At 35.3% G+C, this 21,190-nt stretch overlaps 1 protein-coding gene across 3 annotated transcripts in view; it reads right to left on the bottom strand.

Annotated features, from left to right (window-relative positions):
* TTC29 (tetratricopeptide repeat domain 29) overlaps positions 1-21,190 on the bottom strand; it is a gene marked incomplete at its 5' end in the record, with an annotated part of 206,005 nt that overhangs the window by 97,893 nt on the left and 86,922 nt on the right. For all 3 annotated transcript variants that reach the window (XM_084627078.1, XM_084627076.1, XM_084627077.1), the window contains 2 exons: positions 8,960-9,045; positions 12,787-12,999. In XM_084627078.1, the coding sequence (XP_084483204.1) occupies positions 8,960-9,045; positions 12,787-12,999 (299 nt within the window). The remainder of the gene's footprint in view (positions 1-8,959; positions 9,046-12,786; positions 13,000-21,190) is intronic.

Consider the following 21,190-nt stretch of genomic DNA (forward strand, 5'->3'; position numbering starts at 1 on the left):
TAACATAAATCTCCCACTGACTTCAGTGGAGCCAAGATTTCACCTCATATGCTTAGCATTTTGCTGCATCGGGGCCTTAACGACACAAAACATTTATTAGGTGATTAAATAAAGGTTAATTGTGGTCACTTTTCCCCGCTAATATTTTGTTGTTGATACTCCTTCTTATGCTTCTTTCTTCATCAGTACTACTATTCCTTGTCATGCTTTTCTATGCTGTAATCAGCACTAATAGTAACTCTTAATTCTGACTCTATTTCTGCAATGGATGTATCAGTTCAGAAGCAATGCATATAATCTCCCTTACTGAACCTCATGTAAGGTCTGACTCAATACAAAAATATTCCAACCTGTTCCCTTAGTGCAGAAGCCTATACATGCCTCAAAAAATCCCAGACATTCTAGTATAGTATTTTTGTACAATTTGAAATCTTCATTGCATGTGCCATTACTATAGCAAAGGTGTTTGTAACTCTAATTTAGAACTGGAATGTAATGTTTTCAAAACCAGCCAGTTGGACATATTTCTTCAAAATAAAACATGGTATAACCATCTGGAGAGAAGAAGCTTCATCTGTTATCCTTTAACACTGATATAAGAGGAAAAAACAATTTATGTATCCTTTCCATCCTGACAGATGTGACAATGGCTACAAACACTATGCCTGCCAAGAGCTTTTATCAAGTATGTTATAACAACTAGTAATAAGTGTAAATAATAAATGGCTACGATCTTGTGGGAAACAGTGGCAATACTAAACAATTTTTGGTGCTTGCTGATGGGGGTCTGCTACTCTTGGAATTCCCTGGCTTCCCAGTAGACTTTTGTCCTGACAATAAACAACAGTTTAATACTTTATCTAATCCCAGCCAGGAGGTGAGTTCAACAGCAAGCTTTTGCAGATGTTCACATCCAATAATTTATCCATAATTGATGAAACAGGGAGGTCATATGTAATGGTTGCTACTATTCCAGCAACAAATAAACGGTTATTGACAAAACAAGCCAGTGTGGCGCTGAGTGCTGAGCAGTGACAAGCATGAGACAGAGGTAGTGATAAGAATACAGCCCTTCATCTTGAGAATAGCTGAATATGATGTGTGGCGTAAGGGCCACATAAGCAGATGGAGGTGACTTGTAAAGGAAAAATGAAATTCCTCAAGTACATACAAAGCGAAGTCAGACAGAAGCAGAGAAGGAAACAGTGAGAGGGGGTGGACAAAACTGGGGACTTGGGTAAGTACAAATGCATGAACTGTTCAGAAATGCCTTTGTAGAGCAACACTGTGATCCAGATGTCTGAATTGCTTTTATCGCATAGCTGTGTCAACACTAATATACCTGGCTGTCAAATTGCTGCAGCCTCCTAAGACCCTAATATCATAGTGTATGCATGTGCATGCTTCAGTGCCCATAACTTCTTGCCACTGAGTTTCTATCAATATTCTGCTTAACGCTTATTTATATCTTTATTTCTATCCATAAAAATGTGTTTATATAATAAAAATCTTCCTAAATAAAACAAACAATCCAAAAAATAGAAAGCTATAGTATATAGACAGAAAAAAAAATTGGAGATAAGCTGGGGAAATATTTTATAAAATTTAAAATGCAATTTAAAGAATGTAATTTCTCTGCCTTTAACTTTCATATCTGCACAAAGTTCTAATTCAATAGGAAACCTTACATTTTTGTAAGTCTTAACCTATGTAAGAAATATAGCAAATGGATTAATAGACTATATTTTTATTGACTGAATAAAACTTGAGTCATTTACATGCAAATAAACAGTTTAAATCAATTCTGAGCATCCATTTCAATGCTAAAAGATAATATTTTTACAATGTTCACTGTGTAATGTTCTACTATGAAAAACAGTAGAATGAAATGGTGGCTATTATTGCTATATGTAGTCATAAAAAGATTTCAGAAAGAAATATTTTAAATATTAATATTACTAAAATCACTTAAAGCACTAAGGATGTTAAATCGATTTATTTAGATGTACAATTTACTTCATACTTTGCTACCAATTCTTTTGATCAGCTCTAAAATAATATAAAAGCTGAAAGTAAAACAGCAAAACAAACTGCGGCTAGCAATGCCACAGCAAGCTCTAGGTTTTATAGTATAAATTGGCATATTGCAATGTTCTAGCTTTTCAAGTTATTCATCTGTCTGTCAAACGACAAATGTTTAAATTCTTTAAGTCTAGACAATAGATCTCCCCCCTCACTCTTATATAACTGTTATGATTTCAATCCAGCAAAAATTTTAAGCATGTGCTTAATTTTAAATACATGAGTAATCCCACTGAAGTCAATGGAACTTCTCACATACTGAAATTTAAGACCATGCCTAAGTAAATGAATTGCTGGATTGGGGCCTGATTTATAAAATTTAAGAAACTAATCATTATAACAGTTTGTTCATATTCAATTATAATATTCTTTTAAAATGCCTGCTCTTTTCACGTTAACTATATGCGCTTATGGAAAATGTTTGAAATCAAACTAAAAAGCCTCTTCAGAATTTAACAATATTTGTATTTCATTAAGAAACTGAACTTTGCCTTATTTTCATGAAAATCCACATACTGTTTTGAAGTTTTTACACAAAAAGGTCCAATTCAGTTAAAGTAAGGTGGATTTGCAACAAAAATGTACAAATTCATAGGGTTTGTATGATTTTGGTGCAAATCCTCCATTTCTCAAAACATGTAAAAAGCTTTTGTGAGTATCTAATCACCTGAGAAATGAACTGTACAATTTTTCACAAAAACATTTCCAGATCTTCCACAGCCCTACACACCAGAGTTCTTACATTTCTGTTTTTTAATAAAAAGATTAAGCACTAAATAATCCATAATGTATACTCACTGTTATATGGTTTTGTATTTAATTTTACTTTTTTATCCTATGAGAATGACACAGATTGAAACAGTGTCTGGAAATGGAAGGGTGGTCATTTTTAACTGGCTGCACCAGAGAACAGTTTCACCATAATTGGCAGAAAATGTCCTTTAATACACCTATTTTGACTCATGGAAGGAAACAATTCAGGTTTCAAAAGCCTCAAATGGGACAAAAGGCCTTAACTGTGGCTTTAAACTGCTACAAGTCTGTGTAAGGGGCATGGTATAAGGGGCACACACAATTTGGTTCCTGGCTCCCACCTTGCTACTAGGGGATGGGGAAAATGTAATCTGCACCAGCCTTATACTTAGCAATGATTACATCATCTGCTGCACCAACTCAGCTGCACTGGCTGACATATAGGATTTGTTTTCCCTGCAAATAAAAGGAAAGTTCTTAACATGGTTAGCTAAACCGTGTTAGGCAACTTGGGTTGAAATAGCGGTGAAGACATGGCATGGGAATAAGAGTGCTCCATATACTTTCTCACTCCCTTGCATGTCAGAATAGCCTGTGTTATGATTGTGCCTTCAATGATCAAACACTTCAGATAGTTTGAAATTACAGCTATGTGAGCCTTCTGCAAGGAAACTGAAAACCAAGTAAAACTCTGCTAGCTTCATGTTCGAACATGAAAACTAAACCAGCTACATTTTGTGCAAATTATTTAGATTGCAGAGAATCTTTCACTGATTCTCAGGAACAAATTTTTATTATTTATTATTTTCATTTTGGTAGCATGAAGGAACCCAGCCATGGTCCTTTACAGTCTTTGCATAGCCATTAATTCTTAGTGTGCATGTTTTGTAGTTTCATAATAAAATTAGACAATCAAAAATCTTGTGAACAATAACTATGTGAAGTCTAAGCAATCATATGCAATGCATAAATGTAAATGAATCTTGATGGTTTCAATTTGAGTTTCGCCTTTGGAACTCTAGGTTTGGAAACTTAAAGCAAAATTGCACAGATGTGACATTCACAAATAACAAAGCCAGCAAGTTTCACACAACATTATCTGATACAGAGAAATACTCAAAGTTAGTCTTTTAGACTTCCTGACACTGGTTCACAATGCCAATTCCCCTACTGCCTGTGACACAAATTCCCCAACAACGGATACTGATGGTCATGTAAACATGTTTATGCCGAAAGGTTGATTTATTTTAGATTAATCTATCACGATAGGTAGCCAAGACTATAGCTCATCATCTTTTTAGTTTTCTGGGGGAGGAGGTGGGGAAATGGGGGCTTAAGTGATAAAAACTGAGAACTAAAAGAGACATGAGTCTCCTACTCTTGAGAAGCAACCCTGAGACAAAAAAGTCAGGCTATTAACTGTAAGAAGGGATGTTTACAAATGCTATTATTTTCTGCTGAATCAAAGCTTTCCAAAAGCATGATAATCTTCTGATCTAGTAACATGCTTTCAGTATATTCTATTTTTCCATGGCATATGATTTTTATGTTAATTCTAATTTTCTTTAACTGAATCACTTTTAAGGGGGTTTCCCCTCAGAGTATATATTTGGGGCATGTTACCCAAGAGAAATCCAGTCCATTAGTAATGGAGCTATTCTGACACCGTTATCTGAGCAAACAGGAAAGCATTTTAACCACAGACCCCAAAGGAAAACCACTGATTTGCTCCAAGACAAACAAGGCATCACTAAGATGCAAATTTGGGTGTCACATAGGTGAGCACTGAAGGGAAAAAATGTCATGACATTTTTGAGAAAGGGCACTCTATTCAGTTCCACTCCATGCTACCTCAATCCTCTATTCCCATCCCTCTTCAGGGATCCCTGTAATGAGAAACTTCTTAGAGATGAAGAGGCTTCTCTAAAACAAAGCAATCAACAAAATCCCTCATGGTACCGGGAAATGCCTAGCACCATACAAATCCAAATTAAAAAGTTATATCTTCTTTCCATATGAAGCTGAACAAATTAACTGAATGTTCAGGTTTCATGTGGTGACGATGGCAACAATCATCCCTTCCCTGAAGTTGTAGGACTGGTTCAAGACTCTCAGCCTGAGAGATTCATAATTACACATTTCACTCAGGGTAACAAAGAGAAGATTTTTTGTGGGCAATGATCACTACCAATACAAGTGCCCCCGTCTCCTTTTGCTACAGATCTTCAAATCTTCATCAAATGCCTGGTAATGGTGGCACATCTCATAATTGTGTAAACCTTGAAAACTTATCAATATTTGGACAACTCTCTCATCAACCCCTGATTTACACAAAGAATTCTGACCTATAAGTACTGTGCTCCCTGAGTTCACATCAATCAGAAGTGCTCCTTCACTCAGATGCAAAGTTCTCCTCCCCGCCCCAAAAAAACCAGACAGACTCCAGAGGAGGAACACTATTGCTTTCCCTTAAAGAATTTCCGATATTCAAAAACAATCAGAATACAGAGTCTAGGTATGATCAGATCTTATCTAATGTTTCTAGCCATAAAATCTACATTCAGTTTAAAAAACTATATCAAATATGCAATATACCTTTAAAAAACCATGTCAAATATGCAATACTTTGCCATATACAAGATTTCTAATTATATGAAAATATTTGTAACAAATATTTGGTTAGCAATACAATTTTGGAGAGAAGCATCTATAGCAAGACCTACTGTCGAGTTAGTCTAGACAGCAACCAGCTAACCTCTTCATGGCAAAATCCACAGTAGACTTTTATATTTCAGACATTTATACTTTTTTCCAAACATGGCAAAAGCAATTAGATACAATAATAAAGCGGACCTTGCTTGACACCCAAAAATACCACAAAGATGTTAAATGGAGTTAAGTCTCAATCTTGTGAAGACTTACACACGTATTTAACTCTACACGCTTGAACAGTCCCACTGAACTCAGGCCTGGTTTACATGTAAGACAGCTTACGTCAACCTAACTCTGTTAGTGTCTAAATACACTAAAATATTCTTCCACCTGTGTATCTCTCCCACTACACCGACTTAATAACTCCACCTCTGCCAGAGGTATAGCACTTAGGGTATGTAGTTAGGTCGACGCAGTGTCAGTATAGTCACTGCGTTGCTTACATCGACTGTTGCTGACTTTCAGAAGCCATCTCACAATGCCCCACAGGGACAGTTAAATCGCTGCATGCGCTCCTGGTGAGGACACCCACCGCTGACAAAAGGAGCGTAGTGTGGACATGCAAAAGCAATTTAATTACTATAGTGGCTGTACACCAAGGTAACTTAGGTAAACTTAATTTTATAGTGTAGACTTGCCCCCAGTCTTTGCAAAACTGAGGTTACATGTATCAAATAAATAATTGATCAACAATTAGTCACGTTATATACTACATGCTTAGCAATATATTCTATTCTATATACTACATGCTTAGCAATAAAAATTATATTCACTGAAAATATTCCATTCTCTAGAAAAGAGGCTATATTTTTGATATAACAGATTGTAGCTTAATAATTTCAACCTTTTAATTACTGTGTCAGACAATGAATATTTTGAACATAAGCTTCTCCCCTTTGTTAGAAGAGATAATGAAAGAGAAACAAGTTTATATGCATACTGGTGTGTGTGCATGTTGGGGGGGAGGAAGTGACACACTAAATAGCAAAAGGAACCAAATGGCAACAATTTGAGGAAATGGTATTTGTAACAGCTGCTCCTTTTAGATTCCCCCAGAAGAAGACTGCCTGAGGTGGGCCACAGCACAAAAGGATAAAGAAGATGAAAACTCTGATGCAAAGCAGGAAAATAACTGCTGAGACCCCTGAGTCTACACTCAAATAGTCCCAAGCTGAGTGGCAAGACCTCTTTAGCATGCTACAGAAGCTGGTGATGAACTACACATTACCATGAAGCAAACTGGCTCCTAGCAGTATTGTTTGTATGTTATGTTTAATGATAACCAGTAGTCCTCTGGGAACAGGATGCAATGATTTCATCTCTGTAAGCATCTGAGCTCCCCTTGGATACAGAGACCATTAAATTGAGAACAGAAGGGTAAATTTTAGGCAATGATTTCTAATTGGAGAGTAAAGAAAACTTGTGCTCAGTGGCACTGAAACCATTGATATTTTACTGTTGTATATATTGATCACAGTTGAGGATGAAAAGAATGCATGAAATAAAATACTACCTATTTCTTTTCTCATTCTCATAATGTGGTACTTTTTTTTTTTAAGTGAAAACTAACCTATTTTTCTAAATGAAAGTCTTCTCAGTTTATGTAAAGAGAGTTGATCTCGCAATTTTATACAACATTCGTAAGTTAAACTCTATTTAATATGTTTATTTTAATTAGCACACAAGTGATGAAAATATTAATAACCTACAGCGTAAGTGAGGATACTTAAACTATTTTATGATCCACCCTAGTGAATCCCATTTACATTCACTACTGTATTGGGAGTGTTTCATATTTAACAAAAAAGGCAAATTTGTTTTCTACCATCTGTCAAGTTGTTTTTATCTGTTGATTAAACATTATTATAAAACACACACTAATATATAAAGCTGAGCATCTTAACTGAAAGAACAAAGGTTCCAGCATTCTCCAAAAAAGCAATTATTTGACCCAGGATCAAAAAGCCACAGGTTAGTAAATGATCACCTGGTTTCTAACCCTCCTGTTTTAAGAAAAAATAATGCAAGAGATGGTGATTAGGAAACTCTGTCTGACAATATCATAATTTCCAGATAATCTTGGGCTGCTTTCAACTATGGTTTTGGCCTTTGAATGGAATGAAGACTGTGCTCATCTTGTTGGTCAAGGAGCTTCTCCTGGTCATGAACAAATCAAGTGTCCATGCCAAATTCTTTATCTTTATTACCGGTCTTTCTGCTCCTCATTCCCATAGGTTCTCAAACACCTGTTAATGCAGCAGCAAGAAGGAAAGAAAACTTGGAGTGTTTGTGGTCAAAAACTTGTGGACATGCAGAAAGATTTCAGCACAAGGAATTATAGTCTAATCTATTATTCCAGAACCCTGGAAAAGGCAAAAAAATCCGTATTTCTCCTTTGCCATTGCAACCACTAAATCTCACTCTGTAAAGTATTCTGGATCATAAACTGCTCTCTCAGTCTGAAATGTCTGCATTCAACTTCACAACCCAGAACCTCTGACTATAAGGATTTATCAGCCTATTCAGACTGATCATCTGCAGCATCAGGGTTGACTTCTCTGAACACCAGAAACCACATGTTTATAACAGGACAAATAACATAACACCCTCTCTTCCACAGTTCAGTCAATCTGCATGGAAGAAAATCCAAGAAGCACTGAAGAATCATGAAAAAGATAATAGAAAGTTTCTGGAACATCAAATTATTAATGTCTCCTTTGAAGAGGGAAATCCATCATCAACTATAAGCATACAGTAAACCAGCTGATACTGAAGAAATCATTGCTCAACTCAACCAACTTCAACTATTATCCAGTTTCCAGGGTTCAATTTTTGAGCAAGTTAATAAAAGAAACTAGTGAAGAGTCCTCTCCATGAAATATGTCCGCTGCTAGAACACTGGATCCCTCCAAACTGAGTTTAAGGCTTGGGCATGCACAGAGATGGCACTGGTTGTTTTGATGAATACCCTTTTGTTTGTCCACGGACAAGGACAAAATACATCCATACTCATACTACTGGATCTCCCCATAACATTGTTACAGTTGATCATAGAATGCTGCCATATTTCCCTAGAGATACAGCAGTGATTGGCAGAAGCATACTGGGTTGTCACTGATCTTTCCTCTAAAATTGATCCAAGATGCAGAGATGGACTACTGGTCCTGTCCTTCCAGGATTCTCACATGTAGAACTCTTTCCCATTCTATTCACCATCTATTCCCAGCAAATATTTCATACAGGCTATTGTAGTAAAATCATAAAATAAATGTTAAACAGTAATAAAAACTTTCATCACTAAAAATAGCAGATCAAAATCTACCTTTATTTAAGGCCACTTAATAGTAAAGCCAAGGTAATTGCTTCCAGACAAATTATAAAATGCATGTTAAGAAATGTTAAGTAAACTCACTATTATTGCTGTCTGTTCTTCTCCAGCAGAATGATAGGCTAGCCCTAAGCAATAGGCAGATTCTCCTTCCATCTTCTTATCACCTCCTAAAGGGGAGGAGTTGGGTTATAATTACTCTTAGTTCTAAACAAATTACACTACTACTGACAGCTCTTGAAAATAACGTACATGTCATTTTTTAATAACATATTACATTTTTCCTTATAGCTTGTCATTTATCACTTTCCAAACATTGATGTTTTCCATGTTTATCTAGAGCACTTATACTCAATTAAAAAAAAGCCACAAACATAGGAACTGCAAATGTTTTCATGAGACAGAGCACACAGTTTGTCATGCTATAAGGCTCTCTATTAGGAATTGTTTCACAGCACTGCCATCGCTTCTCCAAAGACAGTCATGAAACACCTTACATTTAGAGGGTCAGTACAATATCTCCATACAGTTATTTAGCTACATATAAACAGAAACTTGGTGCAGCAGAAAGAAGCCAGGAAATCAGTTACAGCTCCCTGATTCTCAGAATAGGTTTCCACACCAGCATAGGCTAGAGCAGCCTGAAAGCTGCTGTAATTTATACTAGCTGGCAATGGTTCCAGGAAACGCTACACAAATGGTGGACCACTGAAGTACAGCACATTCTGGATGTGGCTCTTCCTTATTCCAGAGACTGGGGATGGCAACTGAGTTAGATAAGCTAATTTGGCCCCACCGAGAGCTCCCAAAAGCAAAGGGAATTCTCAGCTGGCCAAAATGGACTGCTTTCTTGGCTCTTTGCACTGCTCCAGCAAAAGAAAACCTGGTTTGTATATTTAATAGTCTAATTTATATAAAATAATTTATTTACATCATTTTTTCAAAATTCACTAACCCAGAGTTTGGGTATATATACAAAAATTGATTAGTAAAGCAAACAAATTGGAATCCATGTCGAAAATATAAAACCTTCTTTCATCATGCAATACTGCCCATTCAACACAAAAAGCCTAGAAAATGAGCTTTGAAATGGGTCCTGAAGGTCAACAAATTCCCAACTACTGCACCAGTATAAACAGCTACACATGGAAAAGGAAGGTTATTTACCTCTCATGTTCTCCTAATATATTGTCTCTACAGATCCACACTCATGGAAGTTTGCGTTTAGGCTCCAAGTGTCCTGAAATCTTTGAAAGTCACAATTGCTGAGCCCATTAGGACACCCCCCTACCTACAGAATTGAACACACTTGGTAAAATTATAAAAGCAGGCAATCCCAAACCCTTCTGTTCTTTTTCCTAAGATTCCACGGGGGCAGAGAACGAGGTTGAGCAAATATGGCTCTACAGAGGAAATACACTCAAAACCTTTCTTTTTCCTTCAAGAACTGTCTCTGTAGAGCCTGAATCTTGAGAGACTGTTTATCAGTTTCGGGTCCAGATTCAGCAAAGCATATAACCACAGGCTTAAGCCCGGTGGAATGGATTGAATGCTGAAGAGAGATGGATTTAAGCACTAGCTTAAACTTAATCATGTACTTAAATATTTTGCTGAATCAGGGCTTCTTTGAGGGAGAGAGCAGGCTTTTGAACAGAGATTGAAGGACTGCCCATCTGAAATGAGCATCTGATCTCGTTTAAATATCTACAGAATAATGGTGAGTAAAGGTGTAACTTGCAGAACTCCCACAAGTTTCAAAGACACATGTCTCAGCAAGCTGTAATAGCTGTCTAGCTCATGTAATAAGAGCTCTAAAGCCATCTGGTAGTGAATAATGGATTTTCAATTTTCTGGCATTCTGAAAAATTGGGGAAAAAAGGTGCTTTGGGTCAGCCCATAAAAAATTTTTTTTCAAAAATTTCAGCAAATTGATATATTGAAAAAAGTTTGTTTAGATTTGGAGCATTTTAAAAATTTCTAAATTAAACAAAATTAAAGGAAATTTCAAACCAAAAAGTTGGTTTGGTTTCTTTAACTAGAACAATTTGGTGAAATCAACAAATTTGTGAAATGGTTAGGAATTGCCAAATCTGCATTTTTTTCCAAATAAGTTTTGGTCAAAAATATTTGAGCAGCTCTAAATTGGGATAGCTGCCTGGTGGTGGCAATGCAGAGTCAGATCCACTTTGATAATCTCTTAACAATTCTCTTGAATATGTAAACAAATAAGAAGAAGCATGACATAAGAAAGGTTTCATTTTGTGGTAGAATATACGCTTATTTGCAACAGTTATTGCTTTAAATGGTCTTGGAACTCACACTATTGAGTCACATGCTCCCAGGAGTGGGTTCTAAAGAAGCAACTCTCAGAAGAGAACTATTAGCTTCTGTGTTGAAAAAGAAGTAGGACAGATTGCCTAAGGACCAAATCCAAAGAAAGAAGGAACCATCCAATCAACATTCAGACAAATGCACTCAAAAAAGACATGTTCAAAAGGACTGTTATGGAATTAATGGAAACCTCAGATCCAGGGTGTAGTAAATTTAAAAAAAACCATTTTGCTTTAATCTCAAAAAATTACAGTGTCGGAGTGCAATATAGATTTTTAAGCTGGTATTTTTACGTATTCAACTTTTTAACAGTATAAAGAAATTTTAACAACATTAGATCTTTAGAAACAATATGACTAAAAAAACAAACAGAAATAATTCAATATTGTTTTAAATAATGAATAGCACAGTTAATGCTTAATTCTATACATTTTATACTGTTCTGTATATTTCACAGAACAAACTTTATTTTATTTCACTGTAACAAACCTTATTTTACAAGACTAAACACATAAGGAGAATGGGTTTTTTTTTTTTTTTGTAGCTTGTTTTTTGTGACTCTGGCTGTAGCTTACTCCTTAGGAACTGACTGATTGATAAATACTTGTATATATTTTCTTAACATTTAGATTAAAATTTCTCTACTGATAAATTTCAAATTACTAGTGTGTATTAACCATAATTCTTATGCAAAAACTATTAAAGATGCCACAAAGTTAGCATAACAATGCTAATTGAATAAAGGTGATTATACAATATCTTCCATTCTAATTCTGGGAAACACATACAATCATTTTTTTCCCCCTTCAGAACACAGAAAACTGTAGATGTTGGAATCTAATGGCATCTTCCAGCAAATAAGCATTATTAAGATAACCCCAAAACCAGAAAAATAATCTGTACTTTCTTAAAATCAACTGTGATGGTTGACTCTCCCTTTTCTACTCCCTCTCATACATAATAATGCCTCATGAATAAGCAGCTGATTTGTAGCTGTTCAGCATCTGACATCATATATTCAAATGCCATCCTCATTCAAATTTCCATCTTACTACGGATAGTCAAAACACTAAGACTGTCATGTTAGCTGTCATATACAGCATTTCCTGAACTTTAAATTTTAAAACTATTTTCAGTATTTCAGATATCCTGGAAAGGCTGCAGAAGGAAAATAAATGGTCTTGTTTCTATAATTATTTATCAGTCATGTAGAATGGAACAGTAGTGATCTGCCTGATAACATTACTAAGGAAATGAAAAATCAACAGTGGCTAACCTACAAAAATCTCAACTTCTGTAAATGACCTTACTTCTGATTATGGGTTCATTGTTTTACAACACTATAGTCCCAGAAGACTGCATTTTTGGAGATAAAGCTTTCAAGAAACTAATGGATTCCTTGCTGTCAGCAAGAAGGCACTTCTGTTTTACAGTGAGATTTGGAAGTATACTGATGGCATTTGTCTTTGAATTTCATAGGAAATAATCATTCAAACCCTTGACGATTTTTACCTTACTCCTGGGAAAATCAGAGCCTGCACATTAAAGAAAGGAATGTGAGAGTGTTATTTTCCACCCACCTTTTTTTGCCATTTCAAAAGCTTTTATTAGAGTTTTGATGGCCTGTTGGTGTTCTGTATTTTCTAGCATTTTGCCTGCTAGTAAAGTGTAAATTCTCCAGAGATGCTCAGAGGCCAGTGAGTTGTAAGTGTGGCCTGTCTCATCCTTCCACATCCGTCCCAGTGTCAATTGATGGAATGTTTCATAATGCTCAGCAGCTTTCATGAACTGACCTGAAAAACACAACTAATTCATAAATATAAGCAGTATACTTAACAAAATATTCCAAAACATTTTGCATATTATCATTTTCTTACAAAAGAAATTGTTTCTAACTTCACTTCACAAAGGTTTCAATAATCATCAACCCGTAACTTAATAAAAATATGAATAATGGAAAAAATATTCCACATCTTACAGGTATCAGTAAGTCATCTTTACCTTCAGTTCACAGTTTGTTGACCAAGCTACAAGTTACTTACTAGTAAATGTAGTTTTTGAGTAGGTTGCCTGTATAGATCCACAATGTTAAGAAGCAGAAGTCAGAATCTTCTAGAAAGTAGAAGCCATACCTTGTGGGTATGATATTTTAAAATCAAGTGTGTGTAAAGGACCACAGTCCAGATCCTAAGCTGAAAGATTCTGAAGGAGTAAGAAAGGAGTAGAAGGTAGAATTTTTCAAATGTGCTCTAAGATCTTCGGTTACTGAAACGCTGATAAGGTAAACACAAGTTTGAAGATAAAGTCTAATCCATTTCAACAATCTGAGTGGATTTTCTCCCTTACAGGATTTATATACAGATGCAGCCTAGTAGATTTACAATTAATTTAGTCTTCCCAAGATAGTAATTCAAAGCCTCCTTAACTTCTAATTTATGGAGACTAGCTTTCCCTGGGTAAAGAATGGGCTTCCAGAAATGCTAGGAGACAGGTAGATTGGTTCAGAAGGAGCTTTAAGGTAATTTTAGTAAAGAATTTATAGTTTAGACAAAGTACCATTTTATACCAGTGAATGCTGTGTAACAAAGGCCAGTCATCAAGGATTGCTCCTCACTAAATCTTCTGATTGAAGTTATTGCCATGACAACATTGTCTTCAAAGATAGATGGTAAAGGGGACAATCTTCAAGAAGTTTAAATATGGAATTTCACGAGCTTTGTTGAAGCAATTTAAGTCCCACGTAAGCAATGGCTCATACACAGATAGGAAGATATGTACTAGTTCTTTCAAAAACTTCAACTGTTGGATGTATGAAGACTCAAAATCAGAAATTGATACAGTTAAGTTGATACAGCTTCAAAATGAATCTTGACTGTGATTACAGTCAATCCAGGGAAGCGGACCATCTACTGATAGCCTAATATAACAGGTGTTGTGACAAATAGAGGAAGACTTATTAAAGACCCATAACAATATCTATCTTCCATTTCAAAGCATGAGTCTTCCTTGAGGAAACTTTACAACCTCTATCACAGTCTGGTGAACTGCTCAGGGACAGTCAAAATCAAAAGTCAACATGATACCACACTCCAAACTGCTAGGTTCAGAGACTGGAGATTAAGCTGTCCTTGGTTCTGGGACAGACGACTATGAAAATTAATTGGAGACTCTGACTCAACAAGCTGGATATAGAGTTTTATGCACTTGGCTAGTCTCTGACACAACTCACTTCCCTCTTTGTTTTTTCCCCCAAAGTCCATGAACAAATGGCTTGGACTTTTGAAAGGGCTGGAGTCTTTTCAGGTAATAATGCAAAGCTTTTTTGCCATTCAATTTATGCAACCTAATTTCACCAGATGTATTATGGAGGGAAAAGACTGGCAGACATGTGGTTTCATTCAGGTGAAACTAAAAAGAAAAAAACCACCTTCAGGAGAAACAATTTCTAGGGACAGGAAGAGGTGACAAGCAAGTCATCCAAGGAAGTTTGAAGGTGAATCTAATGTACTTGTTCCTCCTCAGATTCTGAGATGTTATCTCTTAGATGGACAGATTCAGGTGCACTTCCAGATTCAGTATGCTTTTCTATTGTCTGTTTAGGATGCTTGGAGCTATAGGATACGGTGGTTCTGTTCTCCCATGAAATCTCATATTTGAGGGACTCCCTTGAGAGCATTCCTGACAGAGCGGAAATTGAAGTAATATATTCCACATACCCCACTGGCCTTTGAACTAGCCATAAGGGTCCTGTCCTGACATCTTTGTTGCCAGAATTCGATAAGCACCAAAATACAGAGGCAGACTGTGCTTTCTGGTATCATTCAGATGGAATTAGGTGAAAATGCATCTAAGTATGGTTCCATTACAGACACAAAAAAAGAAGCCAAGATTGAAAACACAAGTAACTCAATCTGGTTACAGAAGAAAAAGAGTGAAGATGCTAAACAGAAAATAAAAAGAAATATAAGTTTAGAAATAGGCTGGGAATTTCCTAAGCAAAGAAAAAGTGAAAGGTTTTGACTTAACAGGCCTGGGATTTGTCTACTTGAGAATCACTTTGCAATACTACCCAGTTGCAATCAGCAGAAGAGTTCAAAGTGAAGTCCTCTTGGTTATAAATGGGAAGTTACTGTTAGTAGTACATTTCATTTTTTGGAATTGACTCCTAACTCCAAAATAACCTGAAATTGCTCATCTTCACCTGCAAGGCTTATCCATTCTCTGAAGCATTTCAGTACAGACAGTCAAAAGCTTGGGGAGACTAAAATCTTCAGGGTGATGGGGAATCAATTTATTCATTCTGTCTGGCTAGTTGGTTCAGTTTGAGTTGGTGTATTTAGTTGGATTGGCTCCTGTATTTTAATTTTAAGTGTTGTGTTATTTTTGTTTTTTATTATTGTTGTTGTCTATTTTATTTGTTGCACAAGTAGCTAGAGCTTGAATAGGCATTTTTGTAAGAACTCAAAAATAAATAAATAGATAAAAATTATGGAAAGTATCAGGAGGAAAGGAAACTGGTTACACAGCATCTCTGCATTAAAAGTTAGGATTTATTTTTATATCAATTCAATTACAGGAAGGGTAGCTTAAAAATGATTTTTACTGTCATTTGAGAAAAGAAAGAGAGATAGAGAAAAGAAGAGGGACAGACAGTGGGAAGGATCCTCAAGAATATTTTGTAGAAGGGAAAGGATATCCCATATATCTACCTCAGATTCCATGAAGAAAAATTATTGCTTCCAGACAATCGATAGCACATATTTTCAAAATGTTACACAGGAAATTATTTAATTAATTTCCATTGTTATTGTTAACAAAAGTAACCGCATGTCTAATTTCCCCAAGCAATGTGCTCAGAAGTTATCCCCATGTGACTCAAACTTGAATTTTGAGAAATACTGATACTTTCTCTCATTTAACCAAATGAGTCAGAATCACAAATGTAATTCTTATAAAATATATAGAAGTACTACAAAAATGTTATAATTTACTGGGGCCCCAGGACAAGGCATCAAAAAGCTATCAGTAATCAATTCATCTTAATAATTGGAAGGAAGTGGTATAACTACATATCTTTTACAGTAGGAGACCCATTCTAAACAATTATATTCATACAAAGCATCATTCATCCACTAAATAAATTAAATATTATAAATCATTACTATTTTCATTCTAACTAGATATACACACACTAAGGTTTGTGTTATAGTTTTTCAATGGAAGGAAAGTGCACTTTTGAATAAAACTATTTGACCAAAAGCCCACAAAAAAGAGAACCCATCCATTCATTTAAAGAACAAAAGTCAACATGATATAAACTTACAAGCATGGTAGACAAACATTTTATATTTCTGAATATTATCCAAGTCTTCCTTTACAAATCTCCTTCCTACAAAATACTCCAAAAGTTTATATATGTTATATCACAGCAGATATCTTAGATAAATATTAACCAAAGAAGGATGTATATGATCACTACCATTTTCCATTTTTTAAGTAGAAAGATTGACTAGATATTAACACAAATGGGTTTAAATGTGAAGCTACCATAAAAGCAGGCACATAAATGTAATTCTCCCAACCGCTATTTTGATGCACATTTTTGATTCCATGAATATTTTATGAAATGGCCAGACTAAAGCCATATAACATTCCTGCATTACTGATGCTTGCGCCCGTAAGCTACAAACATTAGAGGCATGATTGAGTGCATTAAAATGAACTCATTCAGCAGTGCATTGATTACTTGAAGGAGAAAAAAAAAAAAGGAAGAGTTACTCCCACTTAAGAAAACAGCACAGAAATCTTAAGTTTTCAATACAGAAATTAAAGACAGCAATTTGAATAATATTTAATATATAAATAAAGTGTGAATCTGTCTAGAGGTCTGTACATACAGAGATGACATTAATTAGGTGGGATGTTAATTAGGTCCAAAGATCGCTTCCGGTATTGTTCAGGTAATTTAGTATGTCACAATAAGATGCACTGACTGACCTGTTCTAGCTCCATGCCTCAGCAATATTGAGAGTACCTAATTATTTCCTTTTCTATCAGCTGTATATTTGTACAATGAAAATAATACAGTATAAAAAACTGTATGAAAAAAATTGGCAGGTCTGTAATGCACATTTCTCAGCAATACTAGTACATTTGTTGGGACGTTAGCAAAATATCCACTTTAGTCTAAAACAACCTGTTTAAAGGAACAATAAAAATTTATGTATATTATATTGCATTTTAATCTAAAACCAGTGGGCATCTTTTGTAATAAATTATTATACTGTACAATGTACACATAAAATCTGCTAGAAGCAATATTTAGTGGTAGCAAAAAAAGAAAAATGTTATTGCCAATTTTAAAAGATATTGGCTTCCATTTCAATTTAACTGCTTGAACTATTGATATTATTTTTAGTTTCATATATACAATTATGATAATTATGGTTGCACTATTCATGCTGAAATAGTTATGGATTTGTCACAGTTTCCAATATAAGCCACTATGTACGGAGGCTTTATAAATCTTCAGTGGAGATTTGTTGGAAGATGAAATAAACAGCATACAAAATGATAAAACAAGGCCCTAATTCAGCAAATAGATAGGCTAGACTGGACTCCTGAGGCAAAGTGGATTGTATTGAAATCAGTGGGACTCCTTACAGGCTCCATAATCCCCAGAGTACAGAAAGAAAAAGGACTTCCTATGGTCAAAGGACATTAATCTCAAGAGAGAGCCAAAGGCTTTGTGAGAGCAGGAGAAGCAGCCTGGAGGCCTGAAAAGTGGCTACAGAGGAAAGACTGGGCAGCAAACAGCCTGGAAGCTAGCACTGGAGGGCTGAGACTTACTACCAGGGGAGCAGCAATAGCCACGGCAGGGGGAAGCAGGGCAGCAGCCTGCAAGAAGCATGACGTGGAGGGGTTACAGGACTCTTATAGTTATACCACTGTACTGAACTATCCTTCAGTGCTGGTTTAGGACTGTTGGTTTAACCTTTTGTGTTGTAATTTAAAGTAATTGTTTCAATGGTATTTGCTAGGCTTGTTGATTAAATCGCAGTTAACTCATGCAATTAACTCAAAAAATGTAACTGTGATTAAAAAAATTAATTGCAATGTTAAACAGTAGAATACCAATTGAAATTTATTAAATATTTTGAGTGTTTTTCTACATTTTAAAATATATTGATTTCTATTACCACACAGAATACAAAGTGTACAGTACTCACTTTATATTAGTTTTTATTACAAATATTTGCACTGTAAAAATGATAAAATAGTATTTTTCAATTCACCTCATACAGGCACTGTAGTGAAATCTCTTTATTGTGCAAGTGTAACTTACAAATGTAGATTTTTTTGTTGTTACATAACTGCACTCAAAAACAAAACAATGTAAAACTTTAGAGCCTGCAAGTCCACTCAGTTCTACTTCTTGTTCAGTCAATCGCTAAGACAAACAAGTTTGTTTACGTTGACGGGAGAGATATTTACGTGCCAGATATGCTAAACATTCATATGCTCCTTCATGCTTGAGCCACCATTCCGGAGGACATGCTTCCATGCTGATGATGTTCATTAAAAAAAGAGTGTGTTAATTAAATTTGTGACTGAACTCCTTGGGGGAGATTTGTATGTCTCCTGTTCTGTTTTACCTGCATTCTGCCATATAGTTCATGTTATAGCAGTCTCGGATGATGACCCAGCACATGTTGTTTGATTTACGAACACTGTCACTGCAGATTTGACAAAATGCAAAGAAGGTACCAATGTGAGATTTCTAAAAATAGCTACAGCACTCGACCCAAGGTTTAAGAATCTGAAGTGCCTTCCAAAATCTGAGATGGACAAGGTGTGGAGCATGCTTTCAGAAGTCTTAAAAGAGCAACATTTTGATGCGGAAACTACAGAACCCGAACCACCACAAAAAAATCAACCTTCTGCTCGTGGCATCTGACTCAGATGATGAAAATGAACATGCATCAGTCTGTTCTGCTTTGGACCGTTATCGAGCAGAACCTGTCATGAGCATGGACGCATGTCCTCTGAAATGGTGGTTGAAGCATGAAGGGACATATGAATCTTTAGCACATCTGGCACGTAAATATCTTGCAAGGCCAGTTACAACAGTGCCATGTGAACACCTATTCTCACTTTCAGATGACACTGTAAACAAGAAGTGGGCAGCATTATCTCCTGCAAATGTAACCAAACTTGTCTGCCTGAGCGACTAGCTGAAGTAGGACCAAATGGACTTGTAGGCTCTAAAGTTGTACATTGTTTTATTTTTGAATGCAGGGTTTTTTTGGTACATAATTCTACATTTGTAAGTTCAACTTTCATGATAAAGAGATTGCACTATAGTACTTATATTAGGTGAACTGAAATATACTATTCCTTTTGTTTTTTACAGTGCAAATATTTGTAATCAAAAATAAATATAAAGTGAGCACTGTACACTTTGTATTCTGTGTTGTAATTGAAATCAATATATTTGAAAATGTAGAAAACATCCAAAAATATTTAAATAAATGGTATTCTATTATTGTTTAACAGTGCAATTAATCACACGATTAATCGTGATTAATTTTTTTAATCTCACGATTAATTTTTTTAATCACTTGACAGCCCTAGTATTTGCACCTTTTTATTTCTGACACCCCTAGTAAAGGAATCATCTGTTACCAAAAAAAGTGTGTGTTTATGGGAACCCACAAACAGTTTAGGATTGCCACCAGTCCTATATTATGAGTATGTCCTGTATTTAAATAAAAACTACCCTGTCCCATACTAAATCATGCAGGATGCCTTTTATCCTGTATTTCAACCAAGAAGTGCTGCTGGTTGGCAATTTGACTTGGCATAGAGGGTCGCAACACTGTATAGCACTCAAATTTAACCTGGCTGCCCCTCCATCATGCCTTAGAAGTTGAAAATGAATGATTTTTAGATTTAAGGCAATCTTAGCAACAATGGAAGACTGAGGAAAAAATTATTCAACTGACAGCCAGGCCACTCCCACTGGCCATCAGTCCCATTGAGAAGGCATCTCTAGAAGCAGTGTCTCCTCTGTCAATTACTAGGCGTAAATCCTGCCTCTAGAAAAGTTTATATAATGTGGTGAGAAATGCAGGCCCAGTTGCAGTAGACCAAGACCTTGTGAAGTTTTGAAGCAAAAAAAATCTGTTTCTGAGCATGCAGCTTTGAATGAAGCTTCATCTCATTACTACTCATTAAGCAGTAAATAATTAAAATACCCTGGAAAAGACAGGTAAAATACAAGCAGCAATGTCAGTAATAGACATGAAAGAGAAGAGGGGAAAAATGAATTAAAAAAAGCAATGAAATAATTCATATGAAGTTTTAATAAAGTTTCATTTGTGGTCTTGTTTAAAGATATATCAGACTTTAGGGATGTAACCTAATTACATTTTTATTCTGAGTTCTACTCAAAGACCTTGGACTTTGAATCTTTAACATAGATCAAACATAGTTTAATTTACTTGTGACTATCAATATTTTAAAAAGATCTCTTCATTAAATTCTATAGTCTTACAAACATGTACATAAAGCAGAGAGCAATACTTGATGCTACAAAAATGTTAACAATTAACTTATAGAAAAAATAAGGATTATATATTTTAATTCATTTGAATTATAGCAAGTTTTTAAAATATTTAATTCATTTTACCTAAGTTAAAAAAGTTTCTAATAAATTACTTTCTGCAGTTCAATTTAATTTTTAAAATATAAAATAACTAAAGAAGTTTTTGAACTCATCTCAGGAACTCTGTCTTCAATTAAAAGTTATAACCCCAAATGCCTGAAGAGTCAAAAATAAGACTGTTTATGCGTAGGCCATAAAACTTTTATGGAACATGTAAATTATGATTATTAGAGTTTGCACTAATGCATTACTGTGATTGACTTGAAGAGGTTTTCACTACAATATATGAATAGAATTAGTTTGTCTCCTGCCCCTAA

The sequence above is a fragment of the Lepidochelys olivacea genome (genome assembly GCF_965140295.1).
Source record: "Lepidochelys olivacea isolate rLepOli2 genome assembly, chromosome: 4".
Lineage (NCBI taxonomy): Eukaryota > Metazoa > Chordata > Testudines > Cheloniidae > Lepidochelys > Lepidochelys olivacea.